Source organism: Geotrypetes seraphini, chromosome 14 (assembly GCF_902459505.1).
Source record: "Geotrypetes seraphini chromosome 14, aGeoSer1.1, whole genome shotgun sequence".
NCBI classification, from domain to species: domain Eukaryota; kingdom Metazoa; phylum Chordata; class Amphibia; order Gymnophiona; family Dermophiidae; genus Geotrypetes; species Geotrypetes seraphini.
Genome location: NC_047097.1, coordinates 70679260 through 70699794, shown reverse-complemented (window position 1 = coordinate 70699794; position 20535 = coordinate 70679260). Strand labels below are relative to the sequence as shown.

Sequence of the window (20535 nt, the reverse complement as noted above, 5' to 3'; positions counted from 1 at the left end):
TTTATTTTTTAAAAACCCCAAAACCAAAAACCCTAAACTTCTATTTCTTATTGAACTTTCAAATTATAAAATGTGATATTTTAACCTGGGTTCCTTGAGAGTCAGCAATAGATTATGGCCTATTTTTACACAAGTATATTTCTTTCTTTTTAAAAAATTTAGATTACAGAATTTAAATAGCTCTAAGTCTAATAGATGCTGGCATTGTAATCTTGAGATTGGGACACTAGATCATTTGTTATACTATTGTCCCCTTATCTTGACCTTTTGGAAATCAATCTGGACCCAAATAAATTGTTTATTAGAGAATCCTGTGGCTTTGTCATATGACACGATTCTATTTGGTATGTCAATGAGAACAAAGAGTCAAATTTCATCAAACAATAATAAGCTTTTATTGATTATGACAGTAGTTGCCATACAACATATCATGCATAATTGGAAAAATTGGAGCAGGCTTAATTACAGTTTTTGGTGGAACTCATTGTGTCACATTTATAAGATGGAGAGAACAATAGCCGTACAAAAAGGGAATTATAAAAAATTTTAAGAGACATGGGGGCCATTGACAAATTATTGTAATGAATAGATACCATTTTTCCATTATAAGTACAATAGAAGTGAAGGGATGGGAGGGGGGGAATTCTGAATTTTATTAAATGTTTGGATCAGTTAAAAAAGAATATTTCATAGGATATATTTGATTGCATATGTTATGGTAGGGTTGGGAGGGAAGGGGTTAAATTTTATGTATTATTGTTAAATATCAATAAATATGCACTATAGATATAAATATCTTCCAAGGGATGTAAAACTTCTACAAAATCATCAGCCAAAAAAGTGGATACCTTGTCCACTATTTTGTCATACAACCCTTATTAATGTCTTAATCAGGATCCTCAGCAGCACCACTTAGAGCTCAAGATATCTCATTGCTCTAAGACAGTGATTCAGAACCCTGTCCTGGAGGAACACCAGGCCAATCGGGTTTTCAGGCTAGCCCTAATGAATATGCATGAGAGAGATTTGCATATGATGGAAGTGATAGGCATGCAAATTTGCTTCATGCATATTCATTAGGGCTAGCCTGAAAACCCAATTGGCCTGGTGTTCCTCCAGGACAGGGTTGGGAATCACTGCTCTAAGATTTATGTGTCAACTCGTCATCGGGTCCCACTTTTTATTTATCTATTTAATATTTTAGTTTTTATGTGCATTGAACTTATTTAAGATTATTTTAAGCATATACTTAAATATGACAGAAATTCAAGTGATGTATTTAATTTCAATTGTCAATTTATTGATACGCTTGTTGTAAGATGTAAAAATGAATAAAGATTTATTTAAAAAAAAATTATTTAATATGTATTAATAAATCCAAATTATTTCTTTATTCTTCACTAGACTAATCCAGATGAATGGATTACGCCCTTTTACCAGCATAGTAACAGTAGATGACGGCAGATAAAGACCCGAATGGTCCATCCAATTTGCCCAACCTGATTCAATTTAAATTTTTTAAATTTTTATTCTTAGCTATATCTGGGCAAGAATCCAAAGCTCTTCTACCCGGTACCATGTTTGGGTTCCAACTGCCGAAATCTCCGTTAAAACCTACTCCATCCCATCTAAACCCTCCCAGCTATTGAAGCAACCTCAGCAGATGAACCCAGGAGCCCTGGCAATCCAGCAATTCCTCCATTTTTCAGTAGCTGGTAGATTCTAGGATTTTATTCCTGGGCCCAACTAGAGAACTGGGTACCCAGTTGAATACTGCCATAAAGGAGATGGCCTTGGGCTCTGTTAGATTCTGCCTCTAAATCCCCAGGGAGATGCATGTTATCCCAAACAAACCTGTCTATGGATGCCTCTGGCCGTATAGCAGAATTTAAGGTTTTGATTATTTATAAGCAAGATTCATTTCTGGAGATACTGGCTCTCTCTTGGTATAATGGCTAGTAGGGCCTAGTTCTTTAAGGAAAGCCCATGTCACACACTGCTTTCACCTTTTAATTTTCTTTCTGTTTGTGCTGTTTTCACATCATGGAAACAGAGAAGATGACTGCAGAAAAGGGCCACAAGGCCTCTCTCTGGTCTGCTTCTTTATTTCCTTGTACAGTACCATAGACTCAACTTGAATTTCAGTTTTCCTTTCACTTCCACAACCAGAGATCCTCTGGTTATCCTCACCCCCTTTCTATGATGGTGAAATGTAAGTGTTTTATCTGGATTTTCAAATGGCTTCTAAGCCTTCAGCCTTTGTTTTTTATTTGGTCATTTAATATTTTAGGCCATTCCAGAATGTGACAGAGTATGAAGGCCAGGACGCCTGTGGTTCCAACAGCTGGAACATGGTGGACGTAGACCTCCCGGGTGAAAAAGAAAACAACCCTGGTATCCTGCTGCAGGGGCTTAAGCCATGGACCCAATATGCCATCTACGTCAAGGCTGTAACCCTTACCATGACGGAGGTTCATGACATCCAAGGAGCAAAGAGTGAGATTGTGTACATACGCACCAATGCATCTGGTAGGTTTTGCTGTAGAATTACAATATTCTACTCCATTCTTTCAACAAATTCTATCTCATCCTGGCCCAGGGAAATGCTTACAACAGGAAGAGAGGTCATGCATTAACCAAATAAAAGGCCTACATACAAAACACTGAAAACATTTGGCATTGGCTGCATATAGGCCAACAACCACAAAATGTTGTATCCTATCTGTAGGAACAATCAGTAAAATATTCCCGTTTTTTTGGAAGCTTTTAGGCAGATGTTTGGCTATGTTTGAGAACTAGTGGAGATCAATGCAGTTGTGTTGGTATATCATTATAGATGCTCTTTCCTTTTCTAAATCCTCAGTCCCATCCATCCCGCTGGACATAATATCTGCCTCCAACTCCTCCACTCAGCTGATAGTGAAGTGGAATTCTCCGTCTCTGCCCAATGGGAATCTGTCTTATTACATAGTGCGATGGCAGCAGCAACGCCAGGACAATTATCTCTATCGCCATAACTACTGCTCGAAAGGTAAGAAGGCCAAAGATATTTTTGTCTCTCTGCTTTCCCTTGCTGGATTGAAACACATGTTTAGTGTGTGTCTGAGCTTACCATCTAATAAACAAGACCCAAACAAGGTTATGAATGAATTCGGGTTCAAGTAAGAATAAGAGATTAGGGCCCTACCCATATATTTGCAGGTATAAAGCCCCATCCAAATATAGACCCTGAAAAAGAAGGGAAAACTATTAGTTCTAATATAAACCAAGGGTTTATATTCAAATGATATTCTCTATCCTTCCCTCCCCTATGGTGTCTGCGACTACTCCAATAGCAATCTCACGAGTCTACCGCTGGAACTTTTCGCAAGGGAAGACAGCATGGGCGGGAGTATGTGATTGCTTAGGTCCCAGCTCACCACTAAACCACCAAGCTTGTATGATAAGGAAGGAGGGACGTATCCAGGTGGGTCTAAGAAGGGGGGAAGGTTCATTTGCTTGGAGTGAAGGAGGAAGGGCAGGAGGGAGAACAGACATGAGGTTGCTTCTTATTGTGGAGGAGGGGCGGAAGGGAGTACAGGCTGCAGCGGAGGGAGGGAGAAGAATGCCAGATGCTTTAGGAGATGTTAATCCTCCCCCTCTCTTCCTCTCCTTTTAATTTGTCTTTCTAATGATGTAATTATTAACTTTCCCTTCCCCCTTCTCCCTCAAGCTCACGTTCGTACTTTGTAATTTGTCCATTTAATGTTCAGACTTCCCCTCCCCTTATAATAATTTATTTTGAACCTTTCATTTTTAACATTGTAAACTGGCCAGGTGTCCGTCGATGGTCGGTATATTAAAATTAATAAACTTGAAAGCCCAAATATAAACCGAGATTAAATTTTTGGTGCCTTACCATCCTCTTCATAGACTACTTTAACCAATAAAACAATGTACAGGAGACAGTTGGCTAGTCCCCCCCCCTCTCCACACCTGCACCCCCTAAATCAGGAACATAATAGGATAAACACAATAGGAATATAAATAGACAAAACCCAGAAAACTAGACTCTGAGGAAGCTAACCTTTCAAAAATCAACATAAAACATGATACAGATACATGTATATAGATTATATTTAGTTGACGTGGCCATCCTCCTTAGGAGGTGTGTAAATATAGCGTATTTATTTATTTATTTTAAAAATTTCTATTCCAGCTATCAAGTAGGTGGATTACAAAATGAACATACACAAAATTGAAACCTACAAAAAATACAAATTCAACTAAAAAAATCATAGTAAAATGTAGCTGCAATACTAAACCTAGTATTTATTATATGTGTATATATGTAGGACAGTTGATTTGGTATAAACATGTGCATATAAGTAGGATGATCGATGTGCTGGTAACATAAGTAGGATGATTGATTATGGCATAATTATGCCGGTATTTATTTATTTATTTAGCCCGTCCTCCCAAAGGAGCGCAGAACGGGATACAAAGATACATTCACAGTATAGAAGGACAAAATTAATGAAACACATTTTTGGCAGACATCGCTTAGAAGAATTTGTGGCATTCGTAGAAGATATTACATGGCAGCATTCACTGTACTAACAGAACATAACATAATTGTACTAAAGTTTTAGTGTTGTAAGCGAGTATTAATAACTCTGTATTGTAACACCACTACAGAAGCCCTGTACAGAGCCCTTGAGTAGAAGCTCATGTAAACAGTTCTGAATTGACTCCCCAGTCATTAGTAGCGGTATAAAAGCTCATAATAAACAATAAACTTTTGACCAAAACATCTGTTTATTTTTGAGTTTATATAGTGTATCACCTTCCATTGCAATGCATCTTTGATGGTTGTTTTGTGATATCACTAGTCAGTATCCTGCTGTAGGAATGGTTTCTCAGATTCTGGACTGATAACAAAAACAGTGTTTAATTTTTGTATGTAAAAGTTATCATGTTTTGGGTTTTTTTTTTTCCTGTTAAAAAAAAAAAAGATAAAGTCCCAATTCGGAAACATGCTGATGATCCCATCGATTCAGAGGGAAGCGCAGAACCTACGAAGCCGGAGAAGGGAAGTGGGGAGAAAGGACCATGTTGTACCTGTCCCAAAACTGAGGCAGAGAAGCAAGCTGAAAAAGAGGAGGCCGAGTACCGGAAGATGTTTGAGAACTTCCTCCACAATTCCATCTTTGTCCCCAGGTAATTCATGGGGTTTGCAGAAAATGATGAAATAGAGGTGGGGGCAGTTGGGATTTTCTTCTGATTAGTTTTTTTTTTCAGGTAAACCAAGAGTTGATCGAAGGCACCAACTCTGTTTGAGAATAGCTATTTTGGGGTTTTCTTTTCCCCACTTTTTTTTTCATGCCTTTTTATTTTGTTCATGATTGAATCTGTTTGTGACAAGCTCATGTTTATCAAGAAAGATGGCAGCTCTGTCCAGAAAGCATGTTTGGAACAGTGAGTAAATATAACGAGAGCAGTCGGAATGTCTTGAAAGAACATCCATGTGGGCTTTTGGCACGTCATCCATCTCTCTCTCTGTTTAATTGTGAATAGCATGTTCCAAGTTTTAGCATTTTCTCAGGGCTAAAGTTGTACCTTCCTTTTTTTTTTTTTTTTTTTTTTTTTTGCCATTTCTTTTAGCCCTTCATGGCACCTGGTTGCAATGCATTCTCTGACATCTGTCTTCTGTTTTCCTCCCTACAGGCCCGGGAGGAAACGTAGAGATTTATTTAGCATCGCCAACTCTACTCTCTCTAGCTGGAGCAAGAACTCCACCACTGTGGACAGCTTCACCAATATCTCTGACTCGGAAGAGAGTGAGGTTGAGTACCCCTTTTATGAGATCAAAGTGCACAACCGGGAGAGGACGGTCATCTCCAACCTGCAGCCATTCACCCTCTACCGGATCGACATTCACAGCTGCAATCATGAAGCAGCCGCGCTTGGCTGCAGTGCTTCCAACTTCATCTTTGCAAGAACAATGCCTGCCGGTACGACCACCTACAATCTCACTTTCTTATTCTTGCATGAACTATCCCTCCGTCTCTGACTCGGATAGACTTCTCAGGATGCTCGGCCCAGTGGTGCTCCCTTATTGTGGATGGCAGGGATCCCCACGCCCTGCCAGCCAAAGGCCTCCTGTCTAGAACAGTTGAATTTGTGCAGCTAGCATCAGTATCCTCTGCTGACACCACACCTCTCTCCCTGCTCTCTTTACATGCTCAGTATTCACACATGTGCAGAACTGAGCATGTATGGGGGCTGGTGATGACAGCAGCGTGGAGACACTACTGCCCAGGATAAAGTGTGCTAGCCCGGCTTGGGGATTCTTATCAGCTTAGATATTTCATTTTAGTTATGGAAGGTGCTAGGGAAAGGAGAGGAACAGAGAATTAATTTTTGTACCCACTCACTTTGTAATGCAGTGGTAGCTGAGCCACTGGAGTAGCCAGTTGGCTGATTTACGGTGAGTCTGAGCCCAAACACTACACCACTCACTGGGGAATTAGTCTAAATCTTTTAAACATATTTTTATATTTTTATTTTATTCTTTTTATTTTTTATTGTTTGAATTGTACCTTTCCCTTACCATTTTTGGAGTTTTGTTATATCTTTTCTGTTTTAATAATTGTTTACTCAGGTACTTTAGCTAGATTGTGAGCCTTCGGGTCAGACAGGGAAGTTCCAAGTACCTGTGTTTTATTGTAAACCACTTAGATCTGTAATATGCTTAAGTGGTATATCAAATGTTAATAGATCATAAACATAAAATGGTGTTACTGCAGCTTATAGAGACTAGTCTGAGGGTGTCTTTATCTCAATACAACATGAGCTAAGTAAGAAAGACATTTCTGGTTCCTAAGCTGGTTCTGTTATTCCTCCTCCCCACAAGAGATTGGATTTGTATTTTAAGGTTTGATCGCTCCCTCTTCCAAATCCAAGCTTAAGGAGAGTTATGTATATTGTATATTCTCCCGGCCTCAGAGATTTTGCACTTTAGGTTTGTTTATTTTTCACTTCAGAGCGGTGTGGGGGAGCTATGACCAGCCCCCGCTTGCGTCTATACCTGTCTCGGTCTCTGTGTTGTGTTTGCTGGGACCTGAGACAGGTTCTGCCCCCTGCCTCTGTTGACATTCCCAGTGTTTTTTACCTTTAAGGTTCCCCATAACCACTCCCACAGTCCAACATCATTTGCAGAACTTTACCACGCATCTTGCTGATGTTTGCACAGCTGTGAGGACACCTCAGGGTAGTACTGCTTCCATTTGTGTGGTGCAAGAGAGAGATGAGGTTACCTGTGTGTTGATCCTTGCTGCTTCACCTGAGAAATAATTTTCTTGAGCCTGCATTGTCTATTTTTTACTTTATTTTAACAGAGGGAGCAAATGACATTCCTGGACCTGTCATGTGGGAGGGGGGAGAAGATAATGCCATTATCTTGAAGTGGACTGAGCCGGCACACCCTAATGGATTGATATTAATGTATGAAATAAAATATGGACAGCAGAATGAGGTGAGTACAGTCAACCTGCTTGTGGTGTCCAGCTCCAGTCCTGAGTTTTCTGTTTCTGGTTTTTCATGTTGACCTTCAAATAACTACAGAAATAAACCGAGCAACTCATGTTTCCACCACTTCCTCCCTCGTCACCTGTACTTCATGGACAAAGGTGGGGGGTAGGGTGTCACAATTTATTTATTTTCTACATTTATGGCCCACCTATAACTATAAGTGTGATACAATTAAACAAACAACAAAAAATTAAGAACATAAGAATAGCCTTACATCAAGCCCAGTAGCCCGTTCTCATAGTGGCCAATCCAGGTCACTAGTACTTGGCCAAAACCCAAAGAGTAGCAACATTCCAGCATCTCAAAGAATAGCAAGATTCCAGAACCCCAATGAGAGCAACATTCCAGAGCTGAGATTGTGATGTCATAATGCCTCATTCCACAGTGCCTCAGTGCCAACCTCAGCAGTGATGTCACAATGGCTTGATTGTCCACTACTTGGCCCATGTAAGAGCATAAGAACAGCTATACTGGGTCAGACCAATGGTCCATCTTGCTCAGTAGCCCGTCCTTATGGTGTCCAATCCAGGTCACTAGTACCTGGCCAAAACCCCAAAATACACCAGTTAAAGTATTTCCACAACAGCATCAATGATGGCACCTTTGCCTAAGACACCAGCAAACGCCAGAAAAAGCCTCCACAAAAAGTGTTAAAAACATTTCAAACTGCTTTGCATTTGCACATAACCATAGCAAATCAGAAAAATGGTTCCACGTCAAAGGCCTGGCTATGAATGAAGAGGCTTTTGTATCAGCATAGCATATTTCACCGAGGCGTGCATGAGAGAGGAGTTTTGCATGTTGTGATCTCAGTGAGCATGTGGGTTAATAGAAGCCACTGTATGTGGTCTGAAGGACGAGAGGCACAGTCCTTTGAAATGTGGAAGGAGTGGCCTAGTGGTTACAGCTGCTGCCTCGGCACTCCGAGGTTGTGAATTTGATCCTAGCCTGCTCCTTGTGACCCTGAACAAGTCGTTTAATCCCTCCATTTCCCCAGGTGTCACAGTTAGACTGTGTGCCTGCTGGGACAGATAGGAAAAATTCTTATAAGAGTACCTGGTTACGATTCAATGTATTGCAAACCCCATCGGGTAAATATCTTCATGAAAAGGTGGTTAATAAATCTAAATAAACTCTAGTAGCCAGTGCACTTTCTTCAAAAGAAGAGAACTATGAGAATACCTAGAGACACCCATAATCAACCTAGTTGCTGAATTTTTAATTACTTGCAAAGCTCAATGTCTAAATGTCGATAACTCCCAGAAAGACTACTGTAATATATTTGCTAGAACCATTCTCTCTACAACAATTGGAAAATCATAAACGGGGTGGGGGGTGGGTGGGGAGCATAGATGTCCATTCACTCGGTAAAGTGCATCTTGAAAAAAAATGAAAATTTCACAATCCCTCTTACCTGCTGCCGCCGCCTTGATAAAATACCATCCAAACCACCGCCAAGCTTTTCACTTGCTATTTTATTTGCTTTGATCTACAGCCAGGAAAAATACAAACCAAATCCAAATAAATAATGGCCTGTACATGTTCTCCCTTATAGGACCTGCGAGAATGCGTTTCCAGACAGGAGTACAGGAACCTTGGAGGGGCAAGACTAAGCCGGCTGAACCCTGGAAATTACTCTGCTAGAGTCCAAGCCACGTCACTCTCGGGAAATGGGTCATGGACAGAGACTGTTTATTTCTACGTACAAACAAAACGTAAGGAGAGATTCTGCTACCAGACCTTGTGTGGTTTAGCTGAAATCTGGCTTGACAAGTGTTTTGGTTTTTTAAAAATCATTTCTTTTGCCTTTCCTGTAATGTTTGAAAACATTAAATACTCTCTAACCATGAAAGGGGTAAACTTTGGTATTAGGGAGTGGAAAATAATTTGAGATAAAATTTTTCACTTCTGATTGTCTTAATACACCACAAGTTGTAGAATAACACTACATGGAAAAAGTCATATTTTCACTGAACAAATTGTTATTAAAAACTGAGATGAATTTTATGATCAGGCCTGTTCCAGATGGTCCCTGCCTGACAATTATATCTGCTTGAGTTGTGTAAACAAGACATGGCACTAATGTCTGATTAATCAGATGGAAAACAGGCAGCATTCTCTGCCTGCCTTGTTCCTACCCTCAGCCTAACAATCTTTGCACCTTGTTTTTCAAGGGTTACAATAAATAAACATTATGGTGTAATTTTCATGTCTATACTTATCAGAATGGGACAATTTCATGAGTTAACAAATGCTCTGTCATCTAACTTTCATCATCACGGGCAGCTTGGGAAAAGCAGAGCTGAGTAAGTTGGACTGAGCCTCTATATCTAATTATTTAAAAAACAGGTGAGAATTAAAGGCCTAGTCTCTAGCATCCCTCCAGACCGGCACAGATGAAAGGGCTGTGTACCTCTGCCAGCAGGTGGAGACTGAGAATTCTTGACTTTTAAATTCGAATCTGTTTATAACCCGCTATACCTTCACAGTTCAGAGCGGTTTCCAGCAAGATGATCTGCCAGATGCAGATGAATTACATATCGGATTACATTAATTGCATGGCTGAAGTTCTTAAACCAATTTGTCAAAACAAATACATTCTGAATTATGTTTTATCCCAGGACAAGCAGGCAGCATATTCTTGACTGATGGGTGACGGCACCGACGGAGCTCCGGTACGGACAATTTTAGAGTGATTGCACTCTAAGAACTTGGAAAGTTCTGGTAGGCCGCACCGCGCACGCGCGAGTGCCTTCCCGCCCGACAGAGGCGCGCGGTCCCCAGTTTCTTAGTTTCCGAGGAGCTAAGAAGACGCATTTTTCAATGGTCGTTGAAATTTTTTCTCTACGCCTTCCCGCTCGCTTAAACCCTTTTGGCTCTATTGCCTTTTCTTCTTTTAATTTATTTTTGTTAAAAAAAAAAAAAAAAACCTTTTTTTTTTAAAATTCAATTCGGTTTTTCCCCGGCGGGGCCTACTGCCACCATCAAAGCCTCGGCCTTCGATTTGGCGGAAGCCGTTTTTACTTTCATGCCCCCTCAGCCAGGTTTTAAAAAGTGCCAGCGGTGTGCTCGGCCTATATCTCTCACGGACCCGCACAACTGGTGCCTACAGTGTTTGGGTCCTGAGCATCAGGCTTCCACCTGCACCCGCTGTGCCATGTTGAAAAAACGTACTTTGAAAAATCGCCAGATACAACAGCGATTACTTTTCGGTGCCGATATGTCCGATCCCGTACCATCGACACCAGCGTCGGCACCTACTTCTTCGACGCCGCGCAATACCACACCGGCGTCGCACCCAGGTAAGCCGGCTAAGAAGCCTTCCCCGCTGGAGCGTCCTCCGGTCTCTATTGCAGCGAGCCCAGTCCTGCCGACCGTGAAACGCCAATGGAAGCGCTCCGCCCCGATTGAGGTGAGTCCCTCGACCTCGGGCTCTTCATCTTCGGGGCGTCGAGCGGCACCACAGGTACCGCAAAAGAAAAAGGCGGTACCGGTGCCTTCTTTGGATGAGCGCATTGCCGCCGTCCTCCAAGTGCAGCTAAAGGAGCAGTTACAACAACTCCTTCCTGCTCTATTGGCACCGAACCTTCCGGTGCCGGTCCGGTCTGAACCACCGGTACCGGTAGTAGACCAACCCCTGTTATCTGCAGCATCCGCTTCGGTACCGGTCCACTTGGCCTCATCGATATCGATGCCTGTTCTTGCTCTGGAACCGAGAGCCCAGCATCAGTCGGTACAGACTTCGGCACCGGTGCAACCGGTAACGTCTCCCGGTACCATATCGATGAGGTCGGGTAAGTCTGTGCGCAAATCCCGGCACTTGGAACCATCCACCCCAGAGTCCCGAGACCGTAGTTCCCATATCAGGGACCCTGATCTGTGGGGTGACTCTAAAGAGCCCTTTCTGTCTGAGGGTGAATGTTCCTCAGATGAGGATGAGCCTGCTGTGCCTGACCCATCCTCTCAACATGAATCCACATCTTTCACTTCTTTTTTGAAAGACATGTGTGACTCTTTATCCATTCCTTTGGAGGCTGAATCTAAAAAGTCTAAAGCCTTTTTAGATGCCCTTGACTTTGATCAGCCTCCAAAGGAATTTTTGAAACTCCCTCTTCATGACATCTTGAGGGAGACTTTCTACAAGAACCTAGAAACTCCCTTAACGATTCCAGGAGCTCCCCGTAAATTAGATTCATTGTATAAAGTAATTCCTATTCCTGGTTTCGATAAGCCCCAGCTTCCGCATGAATCTCTGCTTGTGGAATCTACTCTTAAAAAGTCCAAAGGGGCTAATGTTTATGCTTCTGTACCTCCTGGCAGAGAAGGCAAAGCCATGGATAAATTTGGTAAGAGGCTCTACCAAAATGCAATGTTGGCTAACAGATCTGGTAACTATGCTTTTCATTTTTCGTTTTATCTTAAGCATCTTCTTACCACCATGGTTTCATTTGAAAAGTACCTTCCTCAGCGCAAACAGCAAGCTTTTCATCACTGCTCGTCTTCTCTGTTTCAACTACGTAAGTTCATGGTTCGGTCAATTTATGACACTTTCGAACTTACCTCCAGAGCAACTGCGATGTCTGTGGCCATGCGTCGCCTTGCCTGGCTTCGAGTATCCGAGCTTGATGTTAATCATCAAGATCGGTTAGCCAATGCCCAATGCCTGGGGGATGAGCTCTTTGGGGAATCCATGGACTCGACCACTCAAAAGCTCTCTGCCCACGAAACACGCTGGGATACCCTGCTCAAGACTAAGAAAAAGCCTCCTCAGACTCGGCCTTTCAGACAGCAATCGGCTTATCAACGACGCTATGCAGCTCGCCCATTGCCAGCAGCTCCCCAGCAACCCAGGCATCAACGTCAACAGCAATGTCAGCCTCCCAGGCCACAGCAGCAGCAACCTGTGAAGCCACCTCCACAACAAAAATCGACACAGCCCTTTTGACTACATTCTCCAAAGCATAGCCAGTGTTCCAATTTCTACCCACCTACCTCAACCTATAGGTGGTCGTCTCTCTCTTTTCCTCAGCCGGTGGGAGGTTATCACTTCGGACAAATGGGTCCTCAACATCATCCGCCACGGCTACTCTCTCAACTTTCAGACCCTTCCAGCCCAAAGCCTGCCAAAAGAGTCTGCTTTGAACACTCCTCAGTCTGCCCCCCTCCTTCAGGAGATTCAATCCCTCCTCCTTCTAAACGCTATAGAGGAAGTTCCTCTAGATCAGCAGGGACAGGGATTCTACTCCCGTTACTTTCTAGTCCCCAAAAAAACAGGAGATCTCAGACCAATCCTAGATCTTCGCGATCTCAACAAATGTTTGGTCAAGGAAAAATTCAAGATGCTTTCTCTGGCCACTCTTTACCCTCTTCTCAATCTAGACGACTGGCTATGCTCCCTCGATCTCAAAGAAGCATACACTCACATACCGGTCAATCTGACCTCCAGACAGTATCTCCGCTTCATGATCAATCGCTGTCATTATCAATACAAGGTGCTACCCTTCGGTCTTGCCTCCTCTCCAAGGGTGTTCACCAAATGTCTCATTGTGGTGGCTGCCTTTCTACGCTCTCACCACCTTCAAGTCTTTCCTTATCTGGACGATTGGTTAATCAAGGCCAATTCATCTCAAACGGTGCTCCTGGCCACCAACCAAACCATCCTGTTTCTACAGCTTCTGGGATTCGAGATCAATCTACCCAAATCTCATCTCATCCCCACTCAGAGACTTCAATTCATTGGAGCGGTGCTGGACACAGTCCTCATGAGAGCGTTCCTGCCGTCCAACCGTCTTCAAACGCTTCAATCTCTATGTCAGCAGGTGCTTCCACAACGTTCCATCTCTGCCAAGCAAATGATGATACTCTTGGGTCACATGGCCTCCACAGTTCATGTCACACCCCTCGCACGTCTTCACCTGCGCACTCCTCAATGGATCCTTGCTACCCAGTGGTCCCAAGCGACAGATCCTTGCTCACGACACATATCTGTGACATCATCTCTTCGTCAGTCTCAACAATGGTGGTTGATATCTCAAATCTCTCCAGAGGTCTTCTGTTTCATCTACCTCCTCATCAACTTGTCATTACCACCGACGCCTCCCCTTATGCCTGGGGAGCTTATTTGAACGAATTCCAAACTCAAGGACTTTGGACAACCCAGGAAATGAAACATCACATCAATTTCCTGGAACTCAGAGCGATGTTTTATGCCCTCAAAGCCTTCCAACATCTTCTCTTTCCTCAGGTCCTCCTGCTGTGCACAGACAATCAAGTTGCGATGTACTACATCAACAAGCAGGGTGGGACAGGCTCTCGCCTCTTGTGCCAGGAAGCCCAGAAGATTTGGGCTTGGGCCACAGATCACCAACTATTCCTGAAAGCTATCTACATTCAAGGAGAACAGAATTCCTTAGCGGACAAGCTCAGCAGAATTCTCCAACCTCACGAGTGGACACTCGATCCTGTAACGCTACAGTCCATCTTCACTCAGTGGGGCACTCCTCAGATAGACCTCTTTGCAGCTCCTCACAATCACCAGCTGCCCCTATTCTGCTCCAGACTCTACTCTCCTCACCGTCTGGCAGCGGATGCATTTCTCCTCGACTGGTCCAATCTGTTCCTGTACGCTTTCCCTCCTCTGCCTCTCATGTTGAGAACCTTGTTCAAGCTCAAGAGGGAACGAGCCACCATGATTCTGATTGCTCCGAGGTGGCCCAGGCAACATTGGTTCTCCCTTCTACTTCAACTCAGTTCCAGGGAACCTTTTCTTCTTCCACTGTTTCCTTCTCTGCTTATACAGCATCAGGAGACCCTTTTACATCCCAACCTCCAGTCTCTGCACCTGACAGCTTGGTATCTCTAGGGCTGACTTCTCATGATACTCTTTTGTCTCAGTCCGTTCGTTCCATTCTAGATGCCTCCAGGAAATCAGCCACTCTGCAATGTTACCATCAGAAGTGGACAAGATTTTCTTCCTGGTGTCTTCTTCACCATCTTGATCCCACTTCCCTGGCAGTGGAGACATTGTTGGATTATTTGCTTTCTTTGTCTGACTCTGGTCTTAAGTCTTCTTCCATCAGAGTCCATCTCAGTGCCATTGCTGCCTTCCATGAGCCGGTTCATGGAAAACTTCTCTCAGCTCATCCCCTGGTGTCCAGGTTCATGCAAGGTCTTTTCAATGTGAAACCACCTCTTAAAGCCCCTCCTGTTATCTGGGATCTCAATGTGGTTCTTTCCGCCTTAATGAAGCCTCCATTTGAACCTTTGGCTACCACTCCTTTCAAGTTTCTCACTTGGAAGGTACTTTTCCTTATTGCTCTTACCTCTGCCAGGAGGATCAGTGAGCTACATGCACTAGTTGCAGATCCACCTTTTACGGTCTTTCATCATGACAAGGTGGTTCTGCATACACATCCAAAGTTTCTCCCTAAGGTTGTCTCTGAATTCCATCTCAACCAATCCATTGTTCTGCCTGTCTTCTTTCCGAAACCTCACTCTCATTCTGGGGAACAGGCTCTGCATACTTTGGATTGTAAGCGGGCTCTAGCTTACTATCTAGAGCGTACGAAACCCCACAGATCAGTTCCCCAACTCTTTCTGTCCTTTGATCCGAATAATTTGGGACGTCCTGTTTCTAAACGTACGTTATCTAATTGGCTGGCAGTGTGCATTTCATTCTGTTATGCTCAGACCGGACTGACACTGGAAGGTTCTGTCACGGCCCATAGAGTCCTAGCGATGGCAGCATCTGTAGCTTTCCTCTGTTCCACTCCTATTGAGGAAATCTGCAAGGCTGCTACTTGGTCCTCAGTTCATACTTTTACATCTCATTATTGTCTGGATGCATTCTCCAGACAATAATGGACACTTCGGCCAATCTGTTTTGCAAAATTTGTTTTCCTAATGGCCAACCTTCCCTCCATCCCTCTTTTTGTTAGCTTGGAGGTCACCCATCAGTCAAGAATATGCTGCCTGCTTGTCCTGGGATAAAGCACAGTTACTTACCGTAACAAGTGTTATCCAGGGACAGCAGGCAGATATTCTTGCGTCCCTCCCACCTCCCCGGGTTGGCTTCTTAGCTGGCTTATCCTAACTGGGGACCGCGCGCCTCTGTCGGGCGGGAAGGCACTCGCGCGTGCGCGGTGCGGCCTACCAGAACTTTCCAAGTTCTTAGAGTGCAATCACTCTAAAATTGTCCGTACCGGGGCTCCGTCGGTGCCGTCACCCATCAGTCAAGAATATCTGCCTGCTGTCCCTGGATAACACCTGTTCGGTAAGTAACTGTGCTATTTGTATGGCTGAGATTTCTTAAGTGAATTTATCATACAGATAAGATTTCCCAGATTTCCTATACATTTGGTATGATAGTGAATTCACAAATCAGACCACTTAAGGTGTTGCTCCACGTACTGGCCTGGCAAGATAAAGTTTTGTTCAGAAACCTGTTTACAATACATCCTTTTAGCATAAGGAAAGAGAACAGAGATTTTCCGCCTGGGTCGAGAGTTCATAGAGCGTATAAAGTGATTAATAAGATGAGTGGGTGTAAGTCCTGCCAGCGTTTTGTAACATAATTCTGGCCTCCACTGTCAACCAATGTAGTTTCTTGAAGTATGGGGTCATGTGATCTAATTTTTTCAACCCATATATCAAATGTGCTGCCCCATTTTGAATGATTCTTAATCTCCTGATAGGTTGGGTTGGGGTTTTTTTGTATGATCTTAAATAAATGACATTACAGTAGTCTAATGTTCTCAATACTAAATATTGAATTAACAGTCTGAAGAATGAAAAGTCAAAGTATGGTTTTAATGTACATAATTTCCAAAGAGTGTAGTAGCATTTTTTAATCAGGATGTCGGTATGAGCTTCAAAGGTTAAAGCTTGATCTAATGTAACGCCTAGAATTTTTATTGTGGGATTAATCGAATAGTTCATTCCGTTTATTGGAAGGGAAGCCTCCAAGATTTTATTAGATGGACTTGCAAGAAAGTTAGCTACTTATAGGCTGTACCATCCCCTTTAAAGTCAATCTATTCTCTGGAGTTGATCTTAGGCCTTCCTGCTTTTTTGGGGGGGCTGAATTTTTCTTAAAATTAAAAATAAAAATCCTCTTGGTATTCCTTGCTTTCTTCTGCTGGATCAAGGTAGGGGTTTCTGTCCCCTTTGACCTCAGGTTTGCTACACTTGGTGAAGAATCCCCCCCCCCCCCCAATTTCTCACACCTCCTCATTGCGTTTTTGGTCTGCCTGTCAGGAGGCTGTCTTGAGAACCTATGGGGTCTGCCCTATTGTAGAATAAAAACCAACGGGGCCTTTGAACACTGATTAAGTTTACCGGGCTGTTGCTTAAGTGAGATAATCTTTCCTGCAGTTGCCTCTTTTGATTCATCTCCACTTCGATTTGGCACTGCGGGATTGCCGTTTTTCACTTTTTGTTGGCAGCATGAGTGGCGAGTGCCTGAAGAAATGTTCCTTTCTGCCCAAGGTGGTATCTACTTTTCATGTCAGTGTGTCTTCCAGTCTTGGGAAGCCAGGATGGCTCAACTGAGCAGAAACAACTAAGGAAAATTGATATCCGCAGAACTCTGTGTGCACAGGAGGTTCGTTGGTCCAGCCGTCTGTGCTGTTCATCAGTTGGAGTAAGTGAGAAGCAGCTTCCAAAGCCACTATTGCTCGATGGATTAAGGAAGCTATAGCGTCAGTCTATTTACTACAGTGTAAATCTGTTCCCATGTTGTTCAAAATACACTCCACCAGGGGGCAGGCAACTTCATGGACAGAGTGTGCCTTGGTACTGCCTATGGGCATTTGTAAGGTATGGTCTACTCTGCATTCTTTGTATGCCATTATCGGATTGATGCACAAGCTTGACAGGATGAGTCCTTCGATGCGCTGGTTCTTCAGTTAGGCCTAGTCGGGTTCCATCTTTAATGGTCACTGCTTTGGTACTTCCCATTCATCTGTGCCAGTCTGGAGGGATGCTAGAGAAGATTCAATTACGCTTACCTGGTAATTTTCTTTCTCTTAGTCCCTCCAGACCAGCAGAGAATCCATCTGACATTTACACGCATTATTTAGGCTGCCAAGAAAAGAGAAGGCTTGTGTTTCTATTGCGGGGTACAGGCATGGTCAGCAAGCGAACAGAGCATTTGCATCTCACAGGCGTGCTCATGCCTTTGTTTTCTTTTTCTTACAACACATTAAAATTAACGGGGGAGTCCTGGTATTGTCGGGCAGCAACATCTGGAACGCTGGGTTAGCTGATGCACCGGGAATGCTGAGAGGGTTTTTTTCCTAAGGTTTTATTGTTTATCCTGTTCAGGTTTTACTGATTTTTCTGCTTTGCTCTTTGAAGACTGACTCTAAAGGGCTGACATCCTATTAGTAGCTAACTAAAAAGTCAAGAATTCTCTATCTCCACCTGCTGGCAGAGTTACACTACCTGTTTATCTATGCGGAAAGAAAATTACCAGGTAAGTATAATTTAACATTTGCATTTACATGTACTACTGAAAAATTGTGTGCACTATTGGCGATATTGCTTCAGAAGTGAGAAGAAAATTTTAAAGCCTCAATAAAACAAAACAATCCCGTAAACAACCTGAGAAACTAAACAAAATTAAAATGTTTGGCCTTGAGCAATGTGGGCCTTTGTATTGTTACATTCTGTTCCTTAGCTGAAAGTAAGTAATAAATTGCAAAACGCCGCAAGTGCGAAGCTGAAATGTAAGCCAGGGCTTGGTCCACTCAGTATATCCTGGATGTGGTTGACTGGGTTATACTTTTCAAATGAATAAGGCCCTGATGCTCAAAAGGTTTTTGTGCCAGTAAGACTTGTTTAAGTTGTTTTACTGACACAGAAGCTCTCCTGATGCACAAAAGGGTTATCTGTGACTGCTACCGATTCTTGTAGCAGCCACCGAGAACCCTATGCATTGCTGTGTATTCTGGACCCTAAGGGATTATTTTACCTATAGGAATTGGGCACATGGTTTAACTGCTGCTTATATGGTATGCATAGAGACCTAGAGAAGGTCATTCTTTGTGATCCTGGACGAGTCATTTAACCTTACAGGGAAACCAAAATATCGACGGCATCTAAAGGTTTCACTCTGGTTTCAGCTCACATTTTCACAAGAGGTGGTTCAAAGTGTGTGTGTGTCTGTATGCGTTTTAGTGATGATTCTTGTTGAGGCGCATGTTTTATTTTGATTTTTAAGATGCTACTATGTGTATCGTCGAGTAGTATGAAGTCATGTGAGGCCGCTAACAGAAGATGCAGCATTGTTGGTGTTAAATTACGTTTTCCATTTTCTTTTCTAGCTCCAGAGCACGACAACTACTATCTTTTGATGATTCTGCTCCCTTTGGTTGTGCTGGTCGTCATAGTCTTTCTTATTCTTACATTATATTGCATTCACAAAAAGAGGTAAGCGACTGCCTGTTTTATGAGAACATGGAGTCCTGGGAGGGGAGGGGCGGGGGAGCGTGCAGGTTCATCTGGTACCGTAACTAAAGCGTGATGGACAAAAATGTGTCAACAATCGCACACAGGACTTATGCAGCCTTAAAACAGTTCCTGTTAGCGCTCTGGGGGGGGGCTAGGGGGGGTATCCCCCCAGGAAACTTACAAGTGTTTACGCTTCTGTTGGGAGTGTGTGGGGCCCCCATTACAGTGGAAACTGCTGTTTTCCTTTGTTTTTTGGGTATTCGGCAGTTCGGCAGTGTTTGGTGTAGTGGAGGGGGATGGGGTTCCCCCCCCAACTCCCAACGGGCGCGCGAACACTTGTAAGTTTACTGGGGGAGTTCCCCCCCACACACACACCCTCAGAGCGCTAAGAGGAACTGTTTTAAGGCGGGGCACATAAGTCCTGCGCAGGATTGTCGGCATGCGTCACCGGTTCACTCAGCACCACAGGAAAAGCTTGGGTTAACATAAGAACCTAAGACATTGCCACGGTGGGTCTGAACTGTACCACTGAGCCCAGCACCCTGTTTCTGTTTCAGTCAAGGTCTCTTGGTATGTATTTATTTTTAAACACACGCGCGCACACACACCCGTTACAAAACCATAGTGCAGTTTTTAGCACCGGTCGCAGCGGTAACAGAAATCCTATGAGCATCAGAGCTGTTACCACTGCGGCTAAAAACCACACTATGGTTTTGTAAAAGGGGAGGTTAGTTTTTTTTTTTTAGGTCTTTGTTGGAAAATTCAAAGTATGCATAAACCTGTACATCTGATACACATTAAGAATAACAGACTTAATGCAAACAAAATAAAATACAAGAATTGGCTCCTAAATACCCCCACCCCTTTTTAGTCTGTTATTTTACAGTATGTAAGACTTATCCCCCCCTTCACCAGCACACAAAAAAATGCCCCAACTGCATTCCATGGGGAGACTGTCCAAGCATCCCCCACCCTTTCCACAAGGAAGTATTTCTGTAGACCAGTCCTCAGTGTACACCAAGCTAGTCAGGTTTTCAGAATATGTACAATAAATATGTATATGAAAGATTTATATGCACTGTCTTTTTGGTATGCAAATCTATCTAATGCATACGTTTCATTGTATGTTTTTTACTTGTTTTTAATTTTATGTATGAATTTTTGGAACCCACTTAGAATATTTAAGTAATATGAGAGATACATTTTTTAAAATAAATGTTGTTATGGGATATCCTGCAAATCCAACTAGCTGGGTGTGCTCCTGCCTTAGGTTGTTCCTGAATTTGTCTGCTTTCACTTTCGTTTTATGTCCCCTTATTCTAAAGCTTCCTTTCAGTTGAAAGAGACTCTCCTCCTAAGCATTTATGCAATGGAGGGGGAGGCAGGTTGAAAAACAGAATAGCAGAGGTTTGTATAGGGAAAGACATACATTATTGAGTGGATAGAGAAACAATCTGGCACATTTCTCTCCGCCCCCCCCCCCCCCCAACATAACTTCATGGCATTTCATGG

General features: G+C 43.1%; 1 protein-coding gene across 1 annotated transcript in view; it reads left to right on the top strand.

Annotated features, from left to right (window-relative positions):
• IGF1R (insulin like growth factor 1 receptor) overlaps positions 1-20535 on the top strand; it is a 384398-nt gene that overhangs the window by 318075 nt on the left and 45788 nt on the right. The window contains exons 8-14 of the mRNA XM_033920005.1: positions 2291-2529; positions 2864-3031; positions 4995-5199; positions 5707-5993; positions 7380-7516; positions 9128-9287; positions 18897-19002. Of these exons, the coding sequence (XP_033775896.1) occupies positions 2291-2529; positions 2864-3031; positions 4995-5199; positions 5707-5993; positions 7380-7516; positions 9128-9287; positions 18897-19002 (1302 nt within the window). The remainder of the gene's footprint in view (positions 1-2290; positions 2530-2863; positions 3032-4994; positions 5200-5706; positions 5994-7379; positions 7517-9127; positions 9288-18896; positions 19003-20535) is intronic.